This window comes from Euwallacea fornicatus, chromosome 24, assembly GCF_040115645.1.
Source record: "Euwallacea fornicatus isolate EFF26 chromosome 24, ASM4011564v1, whole genome shotgun sequence".
In the NCBI taxonomy this organism is placed as follows: Eukaryota; Metazoa; Arthropoda; class Insecta; order Coleoptera; family Curculionidae; genus Euwallacea; species Euwallacea fornicatus.
The window spans coordinates 3001846-3024727 of NC_089564.1; the positions used below are offsets into that span (position 1 = coordinate 3001846).

The window sequence follows — 22882 nt, forward strand, 5'->3', positions numbered from 1 at the left end:
ATAACTTGCAAACAAACGAAAATCGGATAAGAACATTTGAGTTTTTTTACATTTATTTTTCATGTACAACACGCTCCTGAAGTTTGGCACGATCCTCCCGACTCACCCTGTATATACAAAATCCTTATTTCGCACGAAACAGGCTATCGACTTTTTGGTCTTTCTGCTCTTGAGTGTATACATTTCATTTTAGGGTCTCACTATTTGCAATTTTCCTTAAACTAGGTGTTGTATAAGCGGGACTAATGCAGGGGGTAAGGGAATAAGATGTTAGGATAAGGTTTATGTTTGGAGGTGTTCTAAGAGGGTGTTTGTGGGAGAATGGGAGGGTGATTGTCTAGTTTGTCTTGTTAGGCACAGTGGGGTCAGTAGTGCTAGATTGTGAGGATTGTTTTTCCATTTTGTTTGGATGTGTTGTAGTCGTTCCGTTATTCTTGTCATGTGCGTGCGTTCGTATAATAGTTGGTTAGATGGGTTGTGTAGTGGGTTTTTGGGGTTTCTTATTTATGTGATAGTTCTTAGGGCGATATGTTCCGTTGTTTGTATGTGTTTTATGGTCTTTTCCGGTGCGTTTGCTCTTAGGATGTATCCGTAGTCCAGGAGTGGTTTGCATATGGATTGGTATACAGTAGGTCAAAAAAGTATTCATACACCCAGGCGAATGACGTTTATTTACATTTTTTTCTTAACTTAAAAACAATTGAGATAAAAAAATAATTAATCCACACAAATAAGGCGCTATTACACTGATTTCTAAAAAAAAATGATCAAAAAACTGTTTCTTTGTACAAGAAAATCAAAGGAAAATGTCTTCAGGTATGCCCAAAAAAGTATGCATACACAAACATTCTGGTCCTTTTTTTATTAAGTTTCTTGTATATAAATTCCATTTATTTGCGATAAGTATTTACTAGTTCATTTTAAACCAATTTAGTGCAAAGTGGATTTAAAAATAATAACTATGGGCCGAAGAGGAAAAGAAATTAGTGAAGATGTCAAAAAGTTAATAATCAAATATCATCAGGAAGGAAAATCTTATAGAAAAATAGGAAAATCTGTTGGAATAAGCTATCCTACTATTCAGTACATAATACAAAAATATAAATCAACTGAGTCGGTGGCAAATTTAAGACGTTGTGGAAGGCCAAAAAAAAAAACTCAACGAAATGAGAACTACATTCTCCATCAAATTAAAAAGAATCCCAGTGTAAGCGCACCATACCTCGCTTCACAACTAAAAGAGACCATTGGACAACAAATCCATCCTGAAACTATTAGGTATCACATGGAGGGGAGGAGAATGGGATTCCATGGGAGAAGAGCAGCCAAAAAGCCGTGGATAAATAAAGTGAATAGAATGAAAAGAGTTGCGTTCGCTTATAGAACATATTAATAAGCCAATGGAGTTTTGGAAACAAGTGATATTCTCTGATGAGAGTAAATTCAACATATTCGGATCAGATGGTGCCAAGATGGTATGGAGAAAACCTGGTGAAAGATTGAAGAAGTGCAATTTAAAAGCGACAGTTAAACATGGCGGTGGAAACATAATGATCTGGGGATGTATGGCAGCAAATGGTGTGGGTAATTTGGCTTTTATTGAAGGGAACATGGATAGATTCATGTATAAAGATATCTTGGAGGCCAATTTAAAAAACAGTGCTGAAAAGCTTGGACTAGCTGAAGGATTCTACTTCCAGCAAGACAATGATCCGAAGCATTCATCGAAATTAGTTCAGGAATGGTTGCTATATAACACTCCTCGTTTATTAAAAACACCTTCCCAATCTCCCGATCTCAATCCTATTGAGCATTTATGGGAACATTTGGAAAGGCAGATTAGGAAAATGGAAATTTCAAGTAAAGAACAACTTTTTTTTTTTTTTTTTATAGAGGAGGGAAACCTTCATAGGTACCCGGTCTGATGTTCGTGCGACCGGGTTATGTGGGATTCGTCCCTAAGTGGGACGCCTACCCACTAAAACCCTCCTCTCTTCACCCTGAGTCCCCCCCGGAACCACCGTTAAGTATTACTTCAGGGGGGGGGTGGTATTTATTTACGCTACACTCCTCCGGTTTCCACCGGGGGTGGTGTAGCCCTTCCTCCCTTCATTTCACCCATCCTGGCTCTACTGAGAGCCTTTTTAAATTCTCCACATCTTCCTGTACCGGTCCTATGTCCCTTCCTTTCGCATATTACACACCGTTCCTCCCCTTTACACTCCTCACTCCTGTGTCCTTCTTCTCCGCAAACAAAACAGCATCCCCTTCTGTCATAACCTGTGCAGTCCCTAGCCAAATGCTCCAAACCCCAACATCTGTAACACCTCATCACTTCCACCCTTCTCTCCATCCTACATTGAACAAATCCCACCCTAATATACTGCTCAACCATCAGTTTATCCGCCCAAACTTTATTTGTTGTCAGAGTTACCGCCTGTGTGTCTCCCACATTTCCTCTCATATTGCCCAGCGTGAAATCCTCCTCGCCAAGACCCTCCACTCTATCCATAATTGCCTTCTTCACTTCTTCCCTCGTTGTCGTGATTTCCATTCCCTTAACATTAATCATCACCCTTTTTTCAGTTGGCCCTGTTACCGTCACTTTTGTCACCACTCCTTTTTGGATTGCCTCTTTTATTTCTCTAACACTTTTTTCATCTTTTCCCATAGTCATCAAAATTTTTCCCTTTCTTGTTGTTCTTACATTATTTATGTCTTTCACTCCCTCTTTTCTCTCAATTGACCCTTTAATTTTCCCCACTGTTTCCTCTAATTTTTCACCAGGTATCCTGTCTACAATCAGTGCATAAGTTTGTCTTTTATTTCTTACTCCGCTCACCGGTCTCTTTTTGTCCATGTATATGTTAACCTTTGTTTCCGTCGTCCAAAACACCGCTTGAATCATTTTCCTCACTCTCTCCATATCTTCCCATTCTAAACCATACATAGACACGCAATTCTCCAACTCCGTTTCCCTTCTGAGCCTCACCAGATTACACCATAAGTCTTCATCCCTTGTTGTACTGTCCATTTTCACTATTTTACTATTTTTTTGTTCATGTCCCTTCCCATATTTAAATCTTAACATTTGTTCCATCACCTCAAATCCTTCAGCACATTCCTCTAGATCCGGGTACCTATCCTTAATCCTTTTATGTATTCCCCTTGCCTTATCCATTATCACAACTTTTACTCTTTCTGTTTTTATTTCAAAAAAGTCCTCCCCAATTACAATATTTGTTCTCGTAAATGCCGAATCATGCCACTCCCTTTTTTGTATCTCTTTAAATTCCATATAATTTTTAATCCCCGTAACCTCCGTAATGACCTCCTCCATTCCTGTCTGTGTTCCCTGTTCTTTAGTTCCTATTTGTCCGTCTGTTTGTACATCCGCGTCGAAAGTCATCTTTTCGGCCTTCTCATACCTATTCTTCATCAACCATTTTTTCACAATATCTCTATTTAACGCATCCCCTGTTTTTCTTAATTTTCTTGTTAATTCTTTAATGTCCCGTTGTGTATTTTTTTCTATTTTTCCCTCTAGTTCCTTTATTAACCCTGTAATCCCCTCAATCGCTTCCATCAGTATAAAGACTTCCGCACTTTCCCTTTTTTTGTATAATTCTTCTTCATAATTTTTCCCTATAGATGTATCCAAAACTTTTCTTTTCTTTGATCCCCCCTCTCTGTCATATGTTGTCCTGTCTTGTGTTGTCCTATCATCTGTCCCTTCCCGTCGTACGTCAAAAACCCCCATGGAGGGTTCCGACACACGCCTCTCTAAATGCACTCCCCTAAACAGCCTTGAGTAACCTTGGCCCCCCCCAGAATCCGTGGGGCCAGCGCCGGCCACCGGGGCTTCCACCCGGTCGGAGTCGGCGGCGGGATTTTTACCCGCCTGGGGTACTTTTCCTTTTAGTTCACTCATTGCATCTTTCTTGTGTCTCTCTTAGTCCTTATCCTCTCCCTCCGCCCGTCCAGCAAGGTTAGACCCACCGGTAGCTAAGCTACCACCGGCATGGCCTTCGGGATCCTCGGATAAGTACAAGCCCCCCCACCACGACAAGGTGGAGACACCACGGGGGGGAAGTAAAGAACAACTAAAAAATATTATTTTACACGAATGGTCTAAAATACCTGAAAGTATTACTTGTAATTTGGTGGAATCAATGAATCGTCGTTTGCAAGCTGTGATTGATGTTAAGGGTTATCTCACAAAATATTAATGATTTCATTGTATTGGTGTTTAAAGTTACAAATGTTCATTTTCGGTGGTGTATGAATACTTTTTTGGGCATACCTGAAGACATTTTCCTTAGATTTTTTTGTGCAAAGAAACAGTTTTTTGATCATTTTTTTTTAGACATCAATGTAATAGTGCCTTATTTGTGTGGATTAATTATTTTTTTATCTCAATTGTTTTTAAGTTAAGAAAAAAATGTAAATAAACGTCATTCGCCTGGGTGTATGAACACTTTTTTGACCTACTGTATTTTTGTTGCAGTCTTTGTGCTGATCCCTTTGTCTTTGTATGTTAGTGACCGGAAATGCTTTGCCCTTTTGATTGTTTCTGTTCTCATGTTCTTTACATGTTTAGTGAACTTCAGTTTGGAGTCGAGTATCATTCCTAGGTATTTTACGTCATTCTTTGGTTCTGTTACTTGTCCGTCCGCTGTTATTGTTGGGGAGTTTGGTTTAATTCGGTGGTTTAACAATAGAAGCTGGTTTTTGCCAGCATTTGGCATCAGCCTCCATACGTAAAACCACTTCATTGTTTGGTTAGTAAGTGTTTGGAGTCTTTCTACAGCCTTCTTGGTGTTTTTGTCATGTACTATAAGCGCCGTGTCATCCGCGTATTGTAAAATGTATGCCGCTTTGTCTATGTGGTCGTTGTCTTGAAGGTTATGATTGTATATGTCATAGCAGTATATGTTGTAGAATAGAGGAGAAAGTGGAGAGCCCTGCGGTAGGCCTTGTTGTGGGGAAAAAGAGAACGATAGAGTATTGTCTATATGAACTTCTAGTTGTCTGTTTTCAAGGATGTTTTTTATAGTTGTTATCAAGCATTTTGGTGTTTGTAGTTCGAAGAGTTTGTACAATAGTCCTTTATGCCAAACCGTGTCGAAGGCTTTGTTGCATTTGAAATATTATTCTCAAATTTTTAATTTTTACTAATCGTTACCTACTAATCATAAAATTTCCGAAAATTTCACAATATTTCATGGTCATTAAGGATTGTTGTTTTTGCTGTCACCGTGGTAAAATTGCGATAACTGGACAAATCGAAAATGTTCTTACCGAACACAACACGGACTTGAGGTAATATCTTGTAATTTATTTATTGTTGGTATTATAACGCAAAATTTGGAGCATAAAATGTTTTCAGATTTAAGCTCCCTTTTTTCGACTCTTAACTTTTTTGATGTACTGCTGTTCATTTTCTTAAATTTGAATTCCTTTTTCGGAATCCAGAAGTTTCTTGGCCGAGTGCCTTTTTTTCACATCAGTTTACGTTGTCGAAATATTTGCAACGGTGTATGCAAGGAAAAAAGGTACTTTTAACTTTAATTTCCAATAGATGTTGCGAAATTGTACAGACTAATCAGTTCAGCAATCGTGGGATAAAAGATTATAATTAAAACTTTATTGCCCCGTAAATTACAAAAAGCACATGAGCGGCTCGCATTAAAATACGATATCTTAATAATTCCTTAAGATAGAGATAAAATCTGAAGCTTTATGTGTAACACCTTGTCAATTAGGTACAGTGTCCCATTTTCGATCTGTTTGTGTGATATCCTGGCAATTCGTTAAGATATAAGAATGGAGTTTTCGAGAATGTCTACTTTTTTGGGTAGTGATGGAAGGTTTCAACACACAGGTTTGATATGGCCCCCTGTGGTTTTCATTACACAAGATATCCGGATATAATGTCGAAATTCTTTGGGGAGTCATACTAAAGATTAAAATAATAAAAAAGTTCTTGTACTTGTAAACATACCCCAAAAATTGTTTTTTAAACGAGGAATTCCGCTTTTTCACAATATTTTCGAAACGGTTTGGGCTAAAGTTATGAAATTCGGTATACAGTAAAAAGTTGAAATGGGAAAGCTTTTTTTATGTTAACAATTTCAAATTTCAGTCAGTACACTCCGTAAATGTTATACCAATTTTTTTTGTGACATTTCTTAATTTTTAACATTAAATTACTGAATTGCAAATATTTTTAAGTAAAAAAGGTCCTTTTATTTCATGTCGTTTGGAGAGACCGTTTTCCAGAAAAATGGGTTTTTTAGGACCGATGCACGATCACATGGACATCGAAATGCATTTTTATAAAGATAGTAGCTATCCTTGTAATAGAAATATCTTTTATTAACCAGCAATAACAAGATTAAGATTATGATGGATTTGTCACTTATTCGCAACAAAATGTTGAAAATGGCCTCTGCTCATTTCAACGGTTCCTCTATATTTTTGTTCATAGATTTCGCTCTGCATGTAATCGTCCATCGGTTTATAAAGACTAATTTTTCTGAAAAACGGCATGTACAAGATGAAACAAGACCATTTTTGCTTAAAAATATTCGCTATTTAGTAATTCGAATTCAAAAATTAAGATATGTCACAAACAAAAGTTGAGGCAACATTTACATGGGAGACTCCGTGTGTGTGACACCTCCGACTAAAATCTCAAATTGTTAACACAAAAAAAGTTTTCCCATTCCAACTTATTAAAGTATTCGAACGAATTTTATAAATTTGGCGGAAATCGTCTTGAAAATATCGCGAAAAAACCATTTTCAGAATTCCTCCTGTAAGGGATCCGGCCCCTTTAAGAAACAATTTTTGGCGGATGTTGAAAAAACTTTTACTAATTTTAATCTCTAAAATTACCTCCGAAAATATCTCGCCGTTATTTACAAAGATCCTGAAAAGGAGAATTTTGAAAAAATGTTGTGACCTGTCTAATAAGTCGGTTGTTCGCCACTTTACGTTTTAGAAAAGTGTAAACGATATTCCATACATTTTCTCGCATAGAACCTAGAGGTTTAGCTGGTTTCTTCTTGTAATATTTGGGTAAGCTGAAATCAGCTAAACTTACGATTCTTTTCATCGCAGGCCCTGTTTCTTATTAGATAATTGGACTCGTCATGAAAACTCAAAACGTTTTTTTTTTTTTTTTAATTTTATTTATGTCGACAAAAATATCAAAATTTAAAAATTTACGTTGAAATAGAAAAACCAAAAAAGCCATGAAAAATCTGTTTATACTTTTGTTCGTTTCAGAATGATGTAAACAATGTTCGCGAAAACCGCATCCTGCTGTCTCCATTAATAAGAGGGATTTTCGATAAATATGTAAAAAATGGGGCATTCTGCACAATGAGAGAAATTAATGACATGAAGCTCTTTCCATCTATCTACCACACAACATTCATACACCATTACGCGTCCTTTACATTGGAGTCCTTATACTGGGACAGCTTAAGGATTAGTTTCTAGTATTCAACTACATCTTCATTGCGAGTTTAATAACTTTCTTTAGTCATTGGCGTCCAACTTATCAAAATAAAATGCAGACAAATATCTCATTAGATCATAGCACCTAAAGTTTTAATGATAAAGAACGAACTGACCAGAAAATATTACAGGTATATACACATTTAAGTACTTAAGTGCAGATGGGCGTTTTCGACCCACTTCCAACAAAGTCGTAAGAAGTATGAATCAGCAACTGATAAATCAATGTTAAGTCTGCATTAAAATAGCTTAATGAGGCGCTGTTGTATATTACCAAGTTTTGTAGCAGTTCCTGCTCATTTGATCGAATTGACGAACAAAACGATGAAATAAATATTTATTATGTAAATGAATACATTTTACTACACATTACAACGCATAGATCACGGCATTTGCTAATCCATTGATAAATAATAATTAATCGTTGTTTTGATTTTTAACGGTTATTAGTTTTCTTCTTCAACGGGACTTAGCTAGTAGCGAAAACTTCTGGCAGTGATTATGATAAAGAACTAGACTATACAGGCACACAGGACCAGCCTTAACAGAAAGAAAATGAGGTAAAATCATTTTTTTTGCATCTGCTACAGTGATCTCGGAACCATCGTATATGTTTTAAGTGTAGTAATGGGACAAACCATTGTCTGAGCTTCAGTTAAACTAAATAGCATTTGTTTAATTTGCTTATCAGTTAATTAAACAGAGCAGGTCGCAACATGCTTACATTTTATTTCAGATTCCTAGGATTTGTTCCAAAACTAGTGTTTAAATGGCGTGCAAATTTAAGTCACTCTAATTATTAACATACAGGGTGTGCGGAAAGGTAATGTCAAATTCTAGGAGTGTAAAGAAGGTTAAAATAACGCTAATACTTCTTTAAACCGTCCTAGTGGCTTTCGTTACCAAGTTATTGACTTTCAAAGTAAGAAGTTGGAAAAGGTATTTTTACTGTAACTTTTGAACAATTACCATGGTAACGATAAAAGTTGGGAGGTTCAATTAACTCACAGTCGTGGATTATTTTAGTACTTAAACAGATGTTTCATAAGTCTCATACAGGCGAAGTCAAAACTTCTCATTGAGACTTAAGAATTTTTTGAGCGAATTAACGAAATCAGTATTTTTTTCATAGCTTGATTTTTTCATAATTTTCCTGCGAAAAAGCTCGCTTTAATTAAAGTCTTGTACCTATTATTAACATACACCATACATGCTAATAACTGGGAATCAAGTAAAATAGCAATTTGTTATAAAAATAATGGTATACAGAGTGTCAGTAAAAGGTCTGTACAATATCCTACCACATATTTTTGGGGTGAGAATATAATGATTTAACCTAATTTGTTTAATCCAAAAGTGGACGGTTTTAGAAATACAGGGTGTCAAAGTTAAGATTAAAAAATCGAAAAAAATTAATAATTTCGTTGGTAATTCTGCTACATCTACACAAAATGTCGTATCGGGAGGTTTTTAAGGGTGAGAAATCAAAATTAGTTTACATTTTCGATGCACAATGTAGAGGATGTGGTCAGCACTCGATGAACCCTCTTTAAAAGGGCATAATTTTTTTATCACCCGGTATAAAATTTATTTACGATTAAATTTGTATTTTCCTACGTGTTTTAGGAAGAAAAGGTCCCTTGGTAGAATTTTCTACAAGCATTCTTTCTTGAGATATTTGATTTTTACAGTTTGCCGCATCTCTAGTGCAGTAACTATGCTCACAGTTGAATATCTCGTAAACTATTTGAAAATGCAATTTTTACTAATAAATCGCGCACTTCATAAGTAATTGTATATATTTTTTAATTGTTCGCTTTTATTAATGTTCTATTAATGATTAATTATTAATGTTCGAAATGATCTCCGTGAACATCTCTACAAAGATTAATTCGAAATAAAAAGTTAAAATGGGTCTTCTTGAGTTATTTGAAGTATTTTTTTGTTGATAAAATCATGCTTGCTCGTATAAAGCAGGTACATATAGTAGTACAATAGTCAAAACGTGTCAAGGTTGTTAATACATTTTCAAATTTTGTGCAATTTCGTGTTTTAAAATGGCCGAAGCTTACACATATGTTGAAATGACTGATATGCTAATAGCTTATTTATTAGTCAACTACTAAAATTGCGCATTATCGACGTGAATTTAGAATTAATGTGTGAGCAGGAGTAAATAATAATTTTATTATCGATCCACTGATTTTGCCTTTTCGCTTAAACGATCAAGATTATTTGGACCATGATCAAAATGTACTTCCAAACTTATTAGACGATATACCTCTATAACTTCGGCAAGACATGTAGTTTATGCACGATAGTGCTCCGCCACATTTTAGCATAGATGTTCGCAACTACTTGAATCAACACAGATGGATCGGTAGAAGAAATAATGCTCCAGTCATCTGGCCACCACACTCCCCCGATTTAACTCCACTTAATTATTTTTTATGGGGAACTTTAAAGTCCATGGTATACTCAACGCCCGTAAATAACGAAGAGGATCTGTGGAGATGAATTCAAAATTCAGTGGATAATTTAAGAAACGACGAGGGCCCATTTTGACTTTTTATGTCGAATTAATCTTTGTAGGGATGTTAGCGGAAATCATTTCGAGGATTTAATGAAAGCAAATAATAAAAAAAATACAATTGCTTATGAAGTGCAAGATTTATTAGTAAAAATTGCGTTTTCAAGTAGTTCACGAGAAATTCAACTGTGCGCATAATTACTGCACTAGAGATGCGGCAAATTTTAAAAATTAAATATCTCAAGAAAGAGTGCTTGTAGAGATTTCTATCAAGTAGACCTTTTTTTCTTAAAACACGTAGGAAAACACAAATTTAGTCATAAATAAATTTTATACCGGGTGATAAAAAAGTTATGCCCTTTTAAAGAGGGTTCATGGAGCGCTAACCACGTCCTCTACAATGTGCATCGAAAACTTATACAGATTATGATTTCTCACCCCTAAAAACTCCCCGATACGACATTTTGTGTGGATAGCAGCATTATCAACGAAGTTATTAATTTTTTTTTCGATTTTTTAATCTTAACTTTGACACCCTGTCTTTCTAAAACCGTCCACTTTTGGATTAGACAATTTAGGTTAAAACATCATATTCTCACCCCAGGAATATGTGGTAGGATTTTGTACAGATGTTTTACAGACACCCTGTATATTACAGCTAAAGTTATCAAGAATGTTTAATATGAGCGCTTTCGACTGTAACGCAGCAGCTTCGACAGAATTACCGTGCGCAAGCCCGAACATTAAATGCATATTTGCATACTCCTTGGTAAATTCCAAAATTTTACTAGGATGGCCAAACGTTTCTTATAACTTTACCTGTAATACATAATATTTCTTGAATAGATTGGTGTTTCATTTGAATTAAAATCGTTGGCGTGTAATGTGCATGTCGATAATGAAATGCCATTTTCTCAAAAACGGCACAGGATATCGAATAAACGCAGATATACAGCGGTGGCCATTGAAATAGAGCCAGCTGATACTTTTGGTAGAATTCAGTGCTAGAACTTTTTAGAAACATTTTGATGAACCTCTATATAATTCCTATGCATGTCCAATAGGAATTATTTCAAATGCGTACCGAAACGAAAATTGTAAGTGAACATGATAAAAATTTAAACTTGTTTGGTCTTGTTCGGTTTCAATTTGTCTGGTCACTAAAATAGAGACGTGAAAAATAAAATATATAATACTAGTGTTCCTTCAAGTTTGAACTTGTCGTTTGCTTTAAGTTATCACCGTGATTTCCTTTTTAACATTTAGCGAAGTACTGAAGAATAACTCAGATGAAATTGGGCCGTGACGTTCATTGCATGGAAGAGGAAAGAGTGGCGATCTTAATACCGCGGAAAGAGGGAAAATCGCTAAGAGAAATTGCAAGACATATCGGGTGCTCAAAAAAAATAATTGAAAATCCTATAAGGAAACCACCAAATCTGGAAAATCGTGGAGCGAAGAGAAAAACAAGTCCTCATACAAAGAGGCAAATTGTTCGAGTCTTCAAAAAAGATCCCTTCAAGACGTCTATCAGTATTAAAACTGAACTAGATTTGGAAAAAAGTACAAGAACTATTCGAAAAAGGCTTCAGACAAATAATTTACACGGCAGAATAGCCAGAAAAGTTCCTTTATTATCCTCCAAGAACATTAAGCGATTTTTAAAATTCGCCCAATACCATTTGAACTGGGATGGTAAAGAGGGAATAAAAAAATGGCGCTTTATTTTATGGAGCGATGAAACAAAAATAAATCTAATAGGATCTAATGGGAGACACCATGTCAGAAGACCACGCAACCAGGAATTATTACCATAAACGCACCATTAAAACAGTTAAATATGGAGGTGGTAACATAAAGCTTTGGGGAGCCTTTTCATGGTATGGTGTAGGAACAATTTACTGAATTAAAGAAACCATGGATCAACATGAATATGTCCACATTCTTCGAGATATTATGTTGCCTTTTGCAGAGGAAACCATGCCGCTAATATGGAAGTACCAACAAGACAACGACCCGAAGCACACGTCTAGGAGAACGAGAACATTTTTAAATGATAATAATGTGGATTTGTTACCTTGGCCCTCCCAATCGCCGGACCTTAATCCTATTGAGAACTCATGGACTGTCCTCAAGAATGCTGTTGGCAAACATAAAACGAAAAACAAGGACGAACTCTGGGAGGTGATCAAGGCAGAAAGAGAAGGAATACCATTAGACGTGTGTCAAAGGTCTCTAAGTTCTATGCCTAGAAGGAGCGCCGGAGTTATTAAACATAATAGTCATATAACAAAGAGTTTAAAGTTATTAAGAGTTTAAAGAGAGTTTAAGCGTTATTTAATCATTTTGAAACTGCAAAGTATTATTAATTACGCCTCTATCTTCGGTTGGCTCTATTTTTATGACCAATTGTTCGTGTTGATTTGTTCCATTTATTCGTTAAATATTATGTTTATGCAATTTTAAAAACTTAAGTTTTTTGTTAAAGTTTTCTTTCCTTATTATATATTTACAATATACAATTATTATACTAATTCGATGTGATATTAAAACTTTATTTCCCAAGCAATATACAGTCACTCAAAAAAGTATCCGTACAGCCGGAAAAAAATTCTGTAAACCGTAACTTTTGACTGATTTTGTTCGAATTTTGTATAATGAAAATTCAAACCGAAACTCAATTTGCGTAATTGAGCAACTTTTGAAAATTTAACTTTTAGAGTGCTTTCCAGCGTTAAAAAAAAACTCCGTTTTGAAAACTTCTTGTGCGGTGGAAATTTTTCAATGTGGGTCTAACATTCTTGCAGAGAGGATTTTTCTTCATATATCCTGAAAATTTGATCAAAATCGAACAGCAAATAAGGGAGTTGCAGCTTTTTAAAGTCGTCAAAAACGCCAAAGAGTGACAATTTTCGCGCAAAATGACGAAACTTTGACATTTTCGACGACTTTAAAAAGCTGCAACTCCCTTATTTGCTGTTCGATTTTGATCAAATTTTCAGGATATATGAAGAAAAATCCTCTCTGCAAGAATGTTAGACCCACATTGAAAAATTTCCACCGCACAAGAAGTTTTCAAAACGGAGTTTTTTTTAAACGCTGGAAAGCACTCTAAAAGTTAAATTTTCAAAAGTTGCTCAATTACGCAAATTGAGTTTCGGTTTGAATTTTCATTATACAAAATTCGAACAAAATCAGTCAAAAGTTACGGTTTACAGAATTTTTTTCCGACTGTACGGATACTTTTTTGAGTGACTGTATTTCTTTGAACCGGCTCTATTTCAATGGCCACCACTGTATGTCTTTTTTTGCAGGAAAATTACGAAAAAATCAAGCTATAATAAAAAAAAATACTGATTTAGTGAACTGACTGAAAAACGAATGATTGATGAGCGAATCTAAATGAGAAATTTTGGATTTCCTCGCATGAGGAAGACATATGAAACATCTGTTTATATTTTAAAATAAGCACGACTGCAAGTTACTTGAACTTGAACAGCCCAAATTTTATTGTTACCATGGTAATTGTTTAAAAGGCACAGCAAAAATGCTTTTTTAAAACTTTTTACTTTGAGAGCGGATAACTTAGGAACAAAAGTCGCTTCGATTTTGCCCATATCAAATACTAGCGTTATTTCAGCTTTCTCTACACCCCTAAAACTTATGACATGACCTTCCCGGACACACGATATATCCATTTAATAATCTTTAATATAATAATTATCGTAGATTATTAAAAAAAATAGACAAAAATAGACGTAAAACATTTTATATTCTTTGACATAATTTTAGTTATTTACTCTTATTCGCCATACAAACTGCCACTCGAGGATACTTTGTTTGTTCGAGAATCTAGACCATACAAATTTAAAGAGAATGATGGCATGTAAGTATATGGAAAATGTATTGATTTCAGGTTACGATGTCAAAGAGCTCCAATTATGCGTGACAAAGTATATTCATAGATAAGTATCCAAAACCATTAAGGTCATTTCTTTTTTTTTTGTTATAAAAAATAATAGTTCAGATAATTGACAAGCTCATTGCATGTGCTGTTTCGTATGATTCCTAATCGGTTTATCATGGGTTACTCGGCAAAGTTAAAACAAGTCCTCACTTGATTTTTATATGACGGAGGAGGAGGTATAGTTCATAATATGGATGTATTCATAATGCGGTAAGTAATTAAGGAAACGCACCTAAATCTGTCCTGGACAGATAATTTCGCCATTTTCTACAGTGACAATGTACGGTGGCTCATAGCTTAAGTGATACAGTGCGCATTTATCCTGTCAACTCTTTCACTAAGTAAAATATTAGGTCGTGTAGTATCAAATGAGTAGAATTGAATTGAAACTTTAGTCAATTATTTTTCATATGAAATGTTTTTATTGCCAATCGAAACATGCACCACCATTATTAATACACTTCTGCCATTTAACGGGAAATTCATTGATTCCCCTGCTGTAAAAGCCTGCAGGCCGGGAATCGATAAACTCGTGGAAGGCAGCTTTGACAGCCTCGTCGGAGTTGAATGTTTTCCCTACCAAGAAGTTATCCAAATTTTGAAAGAAGTGGTAATCAGTGGGTGCTAAGTCGGGTGAATACGGTGGATGACGAAGAGTTTCCAATTCCAACTCCTGTAGCTTGACCAAGGTGACTTGTGCGGTGTGTGGCCGAGCGTTGTCCAGCAACAATAGCGGTGCGCCTCGATTGACTAATCTTGGCTGCTTAACTGTCAGTTGCCTCATCATTTCGGTCAGTTGTCGGCAGTAGACATCAGCCGTAATCGATTCACCAGATTTTATGAAGCTGTGATGGATGACACCTGCGTTTTTTTTTTCTGTCCCGAGAAGGTGGAAATCTTCAAAAAGACACCCGGCCGCTCCGGGTTGGGTAGTGTGGGATTCGAGCCTATGCCCGCCTACCCACTAAAACCACCCCCTCTCTTCTTATGGCCCCGGTATCGCCTGGTAGGCATTCCTTCGGGGCACCCGGTCTTAAGAGCTACTCTCTATGCTTCCGTCCTTGTCCTTCTCTACCGGTCCCGCTCAATCTTCTTGCGCATGATCTTCTTGACCATGCACTCAAACGCTCTCCACTTACACTCACTCTCTACGAGTTCATAGCCGATTGTCCTTCGGTCCAGGTTGAGTCCCGCTCGTGACACCTGCGTTAGACCACCAAACAAACATCATAAGCTTCTTTTGATGAAGATTTTTTTTCGCACGATGTTTTGGTGGTGGTTCATCTCGATCCAACCACTGCGATGAACGTTTGGTATTGTCATATAGGATCCATTTCTCATCACAAGTAACAATCCGATTCAAAAATGGATCGTTATTATACCGGCACCACAAAGAAACACAAGCTTCGAGACGTGGTTCTTTCTGTATGTCGCTCAACTCATGCGGTACCCGCTTGTCCAGCTTCTTCACCTTACCAATTTCAGTCAAATGAGTCAACATTGTTTTTTTGGTTACACTGAATATTAACGAAAATTCGAACCCACTTTGACGTGGATTCGCTTCCACCACGACTTTCAGATGATCGTTGTCCACTTGAGTTTCAGGTCGTCCACGTGGTTCATTTGTTAGGTCAAAATTGCCAGAACGAAATTTCATGAACCAACGAGATACTGTTTGCTGTGAAGTGACTTCAGTACCAAACACATCATTAATATTGCGAGCCTTCTGAGCTGTTGTGGTTCCACGGTGGAACTCATATTTCATTAACAAACGAATTTCACTATTTTGCATGGCTGCACGAAAGTTTTTATAAAAATAAAAGTTTTCGATAATTTTTAACACTTTAAACTCTGATCGAAAGAGGAAGAATGTGCCTTTTCCACATAAAAAAGTCAAGTCCAAATGTAGATTTAGAGTGAAGTTATTCGCAGTTGAATGTGGCATTTCGAGAATCTACTCATTTCATACTACACGACCTAATAATTGAGTAAAATCTTGTGTTCCCGCATTTTTCCGTCGATGCGTCAATATACGGTTAAGGCAGTGTGACGCGTTGCAATTAATTGGGTCAATCCGTGATACGGTGGTATGGTAAGTACTGATGGTGGACAATGTGCGGGAATATTAAAATGAAAAGTTAAAGTTTATCCTCTCCCTCCTCTCTCAAAAAAAAAAAAAAAAAAAAAAAAATGAAAGCATTTTAATAAACTTTCAGAGTATGGTACGTTTCAAAGCATATCAATAAACAAACAGAAATGTTGCATTTTTTGCAACTCTATCTGGTATCAAGGTTTTGGTAAATAAAAGGCAACGGCACTCCATGTTCGTAAACATTTTATTTTGCCTGTTCGTATATACAAGGTCACTGGTAATTCCACGTGCTCCCTTGGGGAAGTGACAGCGCATGAGGTAAAGAGTATATTTAATCAATATATGTATATTTTGAAAGCTCACTAGCTTTTGGGTTATAATTTTTTTTTAATTCGAGGTCTTGATTTCAGAATGGTTTTCCGTATGAAATGATATACAGTGGCGGCAAAAAGTATTTGCACACCGCGATTTCTAAGTTTATTGTTGTAAATTAAAAAAAAAAACACTTTACATATAAAGAGTATATTAAATAATTATATGGTCTCTGTCAACCAAAAGTTTATACAAATTGAATATTAGTGGGAAAAAAAAGAAATCCGAGGCGCTCTTATTGGACCACCCAGTATATATTTGGGAGGTTGGATCCAATTTACGGCTTACCTCATGCCCCATGACTTCCCCAAAGGAATACGTTGAATTACCAGTAATTCTGTATACGATCATGGCAGTTTTGCGTTAATCGTATACAGGGTGGGCCACGAGTAACGCCTCGGAATTTCATGACAAATCCAAGACATTTTTAACAGTTTCTTTTTTGAGGTGTATACAGACTAACTAGAGCTACATTTTAAAATTATTTTCAAAGTATACAGAGTGTCCCAAACACATGTAATTAATCAAAGTTGCATTTTTTTAAATGGGATCCCCTGTATATTATATAATTTTTGAAATCCACTATTAAAATAAAATTAAGTTGTATTAAGGTTTATGGTATCCAACTCTAGCAGTTTTTGAAATAATTCAGTTTTTGCCAAGATGCAAGATAATTTTCAACTCTCAATCTATCATCCCATATTTAAGTTTTTAAAACAAAATTTTAATAGGAAACCATCAAAGGACCAAATTTTGTACTGTAAGTTTCAAAATGTCGGCCAATTTGTACAGGGTGTTCTAAAAATAGCGCCAAATTCGTTCAACTTTTAACTGTTAATAACTTTTTAATTTAAATGGGACTCCCGGTATGTTGTGTTACTGTTAGATGCCAAATTTACTTATCTATCGAATATCGTTAGGATTCCCTCTACCTAGCTCTACTCATTTTCGCTAAAAACACACATATTTATAAAAATATCTAAATCCCCAATTTTAACATTATGCCATATGAAATTGTTAAGATATCCATGCAATTTAATTATTTACTTGCGTATATTTGTATATTACAATTTTAACAATATTAACAAAAAGCAGAAAACTAAGTATAATTAAAAAAAATTATATCAGGTGTTCTACATGAAGACCATTTTCTTCTATGCATATTTTGATTCTTTCTTGAAAAGATTTTCCGACATTTTCTAGCATTTGTGGCGTAATAGAGGTAAAAACATTTCTAATTCTTATTTTCATATCATCAGTCGTGGTAGGAGGAATCTTATAAACTTCATTTTCTACATACCCCCATAAAAAATAATCCATGGGGGTAAGGCCAGGTGATCTAGCTTTTTAGATTTTTAGAACACCCTGTACAATTCGCCGACTTTCTGAAACTTACAGTACAAAATTTGGTTCCTTGATGATTTCCTATTAAAATTTTGTTTTAAAAACTTAAATATGGGATTAGAGATTGGGTGTTGAAAATTATCTTGCATCTTGACAAAAACTGAATTATTTCAAAAACTGCTAGAGTTGGATACCATAAACCTTAATACAACTTAATTTTATTTTAATGGTCGAGTGCAAAAATTATATAATATATAGGGGATCCCATTTAAAAAAATGCAACTTTGATCAATTATATGTGTTTGGGACACTCTGTATAGTTTGAAAATAATTTTAAAATGTAGCTCTAGTTAGTCTGTATACACCTCAAAAAGGAAACAGTTACAAAATCTCTTGGCTTTGTCATGAAATTCCGAGGCGTTACTCGTGGCTCACCCTGTATATTCGTGGAGGGTGGACGAAGGGGAGCAACAAAGTACTCAAATTCGTCCCAATTAGCGACTTTTGCGGAACTATACCAAACTTAAATTCGTTTTCTCTCTGGTATTCAACGCTCTAAACTTTGAGGAGATGTCTACTTAAATAAAGTCAATAGAACTAATATATATATATATATATATATACATATATATACAGGGTGTTTGGTTCACCGATACATATCCGAAAGGGGGTGGTAGGTGCGATGATTTGGAATGTATTGAACCATATATACTATTATACAAAGTGTTACGCATTTCGAGATATCGTCATTTTTCCAAATTTTACCATTTTCGCTGTTTACTTCCATATAAGTTAAAATAAAAATTTAGCTGAATGTTCGATCTGGCTCTACCTTTTTTCACATAAACTTGAATATGTATTTTATTGATATCAAACATCTAATGAAGTCTACATATTAAAAAAAAAATAATGTAGCCTTTTAAAGTTCGAAAAAAAAATTTCTTAAATATCAAACCTTGACTTTGTAAGCGAATACAAGAAAAGGTGCAAATGAAAGAGACGTTCAAATATCTCTAAAAACTTATTGAACTAATGCTCTTTCGAATGATATATTGAAAGACTCAGATTTAATGTCGCATAAGATATTTAATTAAAAAAAAATTAAAAATGCGGATATGGCGATTTAACAATATGAATAAAAATTAATTAGTAATTATTATTTATACATTAATTATACTATTTATTTAAGATTAATTATTATGCTCGAAATAAGATCCACCATTTCTGATACAACATCGGCATCTTCGTCGCATCTCTGTGGTGGTTACTCCTAGCTTCATTTCAACCTTCATGACTTTTGCTGCCCTATTAATTTTTTGAATGAGATGGTCTCGATCGTGAATTTCTTCATTGTATACCAGTTCCTTCATTCTTCCCCAGATATGATAATCTACTGGGGTCAGATCCGGAGATCTAGCAGGCCATAATATTGGTCCGTTTCGCCCTATCCATCTTTCGGGAAACTGATTATTTAAAAACTCCCTTATTGTTTTCCGATAATGGGCAGGACATCCATCGTTTTGAAATATGATTTCCGTTCTTACATCTAAAGGTATATCGTCCAAAATATCTGGTAAATGATTTCTTAAAAATTCTAGGTAATTTTCGCCATTTAAATTGTCTGGCAAAAAATATGGGCCAATCAAAAGCCTGCCTATTATACCAGCCCATACGTTCACACTAAATTTATGTTGAAACGAAGTTTCTTTTTTCATATGCGGATTTTCTTCAGCCCAATAATGCAAATTATGAAAGTTGGTAACTCCTTCACGGGAAAATTTAGATTCATCCGTCCATAAAATCCTGCGAAGAAATCTTCCATCTTCAATATCCGCATGTAAGATAAATCGACAAAAATGTGTTCTTCGGATTGGATCTCCCTCCTCAAGTCCTTGCACGGGTGTGTAATGAAAAGGGTGCAATTTCTCAGAGTGTAGAACTGACCACACCTTCCACGTAGATACGTTGAGTTGTTCAGCTACTTTCCTAACGCTTGTAGTGGGCTCTGCTTCAAACGTATTAAAAATTTGTACGTCCACCTCAGCGTGATATTTTTGGTTATTCGGTCTAGGATCTTGATGATATAAATTCCCAGTTTCACTCATTCTACGATATGTATTAGCGAATACTTTTACGTTAGGTACTCTTCTTTGAGGAAATCTTTCACGATATAAACGCTGAGCGGCAGCTGCGTTACCGTCAGCTCTGCCATACATAAAAAGTATATCAGCATATTCAACATTTGAATATGCAGCCATTAATCTAAATCGTTAAAAATGAAATATCACAGTATTATACGAAATAAAATACATCGATTGACCACTAAAAAAATTTTGAATAAAACACTGTCTGTCATATCTCGTTACTAAGCAACCCAGTATCATGGCTTACCAGATATTTTATTTTATTTTTATATTATTTTTTTTACGGACCAATATTATGGCCTGCTAGATCTCCGGATCTGACCCCAGTAGATTATCATATCTGGGGAAGAATGAAGGAACTGGTATACAATGAAGAAATTCACGATCGAGACCATCTCATTCAAAAAATTAATAGGGCAGCAAAAGTCATGAAGGTTGAAATGAAGCTAGGAGTAACCACCACAGAGATGCGACGAAGATGCCGATGTTGTATCAGAAATGGTGGATCTCATTTCGAGCATAATAATTAATCTTAAATAAATAGTATAATTAATGTATAAATAATAATTACTAATTAATTTTTATTCATATTGTTAAATCGCCATATCCGCATTTTTAATTTTTTTTTAATTAAATATCTTATGCGACATTAAATCTGAGTCTTTCAATATATCATTCGAAAGAGCATTAGTTCAATAAGTTTTTAGAGATATTTGAACGTCTCTTTCATTTGCACCTTTTCTTGTATTCGCTTACAAAGTCAAGGTTTGATATTTAAGAAATTTTTTTTTCGAACTTTAAAAGGCTACATTATTTTTTTTTTAATATGTAGACTTCATTAGATGTTTGATATCAATAAAATACATATTCAAGTTTATGTGAAAAAAGGTAGAGCCAGATCGAACATTCAGCTAAATTTTTATTTTAACTTATATGGAAGTAAACAGCGAAAATGGTAAAATTTGGAAAAATGACGATATCTCGAAATGCGTAACACTTTGTATAATAGTATATATGGTTCAATACATTCCAAATCATCGCACCTACCACCCCCTTTCGGATATGTATCGGTGAACCAAACACCCTGTATATATATATATATATATATATATATATAAACAATCTTTATTTCCTCGGAAATAGGCTATCGACCTGTTAGGTCTTTTTGCCTGTGGTACAATGGTAATCTTTTGGTGACTAAATACTATCACATTACTTCTGGAAGTGCTCTCAAAGGGTGTTCGAAGGGAAAAAGAGGCGGGATTGTCTTGTCTGTCTCGTTAAGCAAAGTGGGCTCAGTATAGTTGAGTTGTTGGTATTCTTTTTCCATCTGTTCTGTAGTTGTCGTAGTCTTCCTGTTATTCTTATCATGTTTGTGCGTTCATACAGTAGTTGGTTAGGTGGGTTGTGTAACGGGTTTTCGGGGTGTCTTAGTTTTGTGATTAGTCTTAGTGCAATCTGTTCTGTAGTCTGTATGTGTTTACTTGTTTTTTCTGTTGCATTTGCCCTCAGTACGTGCCCGTAGTCCAATAGTGGTCTGCATATGGTTTTGTATATTTTTATGGCGATTTCCATACTAATTCCTTTGTCTTTGTATGTCAGTGTTCGGAAGTGTTTTGCCCTTTTTATGATTTCTAGTCGAATATTTCGTACGTGTTTCGTAAATTTTAGTTTATTGTCTGTTGTTATTCCCAAATACTTCACGTCGTTTCTTGGTTTAGTCGTGTGTCCGCCTGTCATTATTGTTGGTGAACTGTCTTTGATGTGGTAATTTGAAAGTAGAAGTTGATTTTTCGTGTCGTTTGGCGTTAGTCTCCATTTGTAAAACCATGTCATGGTTCTGTTCGTCAACGTCTGAAGTTTTTCCACGGCTTTCTTAGTAGTTTTGTCGTGTGCAATCAGCGCTGTGTCGTCCGCGTATTGCAAAATGTATGATGTTTTGTCTATATATTCCTTGTCCTGTAGATCACAGTTGTATATGTCGTGGCAGTATATATTGTAGAGCAGTGGTGAGAGCGGCGAAGCCTGTGGTAGCCCCTGTTCCGGGGAGAAAGGGAAGGAGAGGGCAGTGTCAATTCGTACCTGAAGTTGTCGGTTTTCTAGCAGATTTTTGATTAAGTAGATTAAGTATTTTGGTGTTTTCAGTTTGTTTAATTTGTATAGCAGCCCCCTGTGCCAGACACTATCAAAAGTCTTATTAATGTCCATAAGTAGGCTCGCCGTTTTGCCCCCCGCCAGCTGCGTAGTTTGTATGTTGTTCGTCAGGGCGAACAGCGGGTGTATGGTAGAATTTTTTGGTTTGAAGCCAAATTGATAGCTTGGTATGTGTTTTCCGATCAGTTGTTGCAGTCTGTTTTTTAGAATATGTTCAAGGATTTTGCTTAGCACCGGTAGTAGCGTAATAGGTCTGTAGTTTGGTGCGAGCGTGTGGTCCAGTCAATTTTTTGGTATAGGTATTATCACTCCCATTTTCCAGGATTCTGGAACTCTTTGGGTGGCAATACATTTGTTCATTTGTCGTCGTATAAGTTGGTGGGTGTCCGGGGTTAGGCTTACAACTTTGCCTTTTATTTTGTCTTTTCCTGGTGCTGTATCCTTGATATATGTGAGGGCTGCATCGTACTCTGTTTCTGTGATTAGTTGGTATGCATTGTCCGGTATGTCACCAAAAAAACTGTCACACCAGTTGTTCACTATATTCAAATTTTGTTCGTCCAATTTTGAATTTGTTGAGGTACTGAAAGCTGTTTGGAAGTGTCTGGCAAACGCATTTGCTTTGTCTCCGTCCGTATGATGTTCTGTTCCGTCTTCATTGATTATGCTCATGTGTTTCGTCTTTTTGTAAAGTGAAAGTTTTTTAATTTTTTGCCAGTATATTTTCCCCTGGTTTTTCCCTATTTCTTGGC

The 22882-nt window shown here is 35.6% G+C and overlaps 1 protein-coding gene and 1 pseudogene across 1 annotated transcript; both read right to left on the reverse strand.

Annotated features, from left to right (window-relative positions):
• The window catches only part of LOC136346790 (histone-lysine N-methyltransferase SETMAR-like), a 43382-nt pseudogene extending 27183 nt beyond the window's left edge, over window positions 1–16199 (reverse strand).
• A 2823-nt stretch (window positions 16200–19022) lies between these two features.
• On the reverse strand, window positions 19023–20707 carry LOC136346659 (uncharacterized). Its single transcript, XM_066295983.1, has one exon. It carries the CDS (start codon window positions 20088–20090, stop codon window positions 19023–19025), a length of 1068 nt encoding a protein of 355 aa, XP_066152080.1. The 5' UTR covers window positions 20091–20707.
• Between the last annotated feature and the right edge of the window lie 2175 nt (window positions 20708–22882).

Excerpts from the sequence above, each read along its gene's own strand:
- LOC136346659 (XM_066295983.1), bottom strand. The coding sequence starts at position 20,090 with ATGGCTGCATATTCAAATGTTGAATATGCTGATATACTTTTTATGTAT.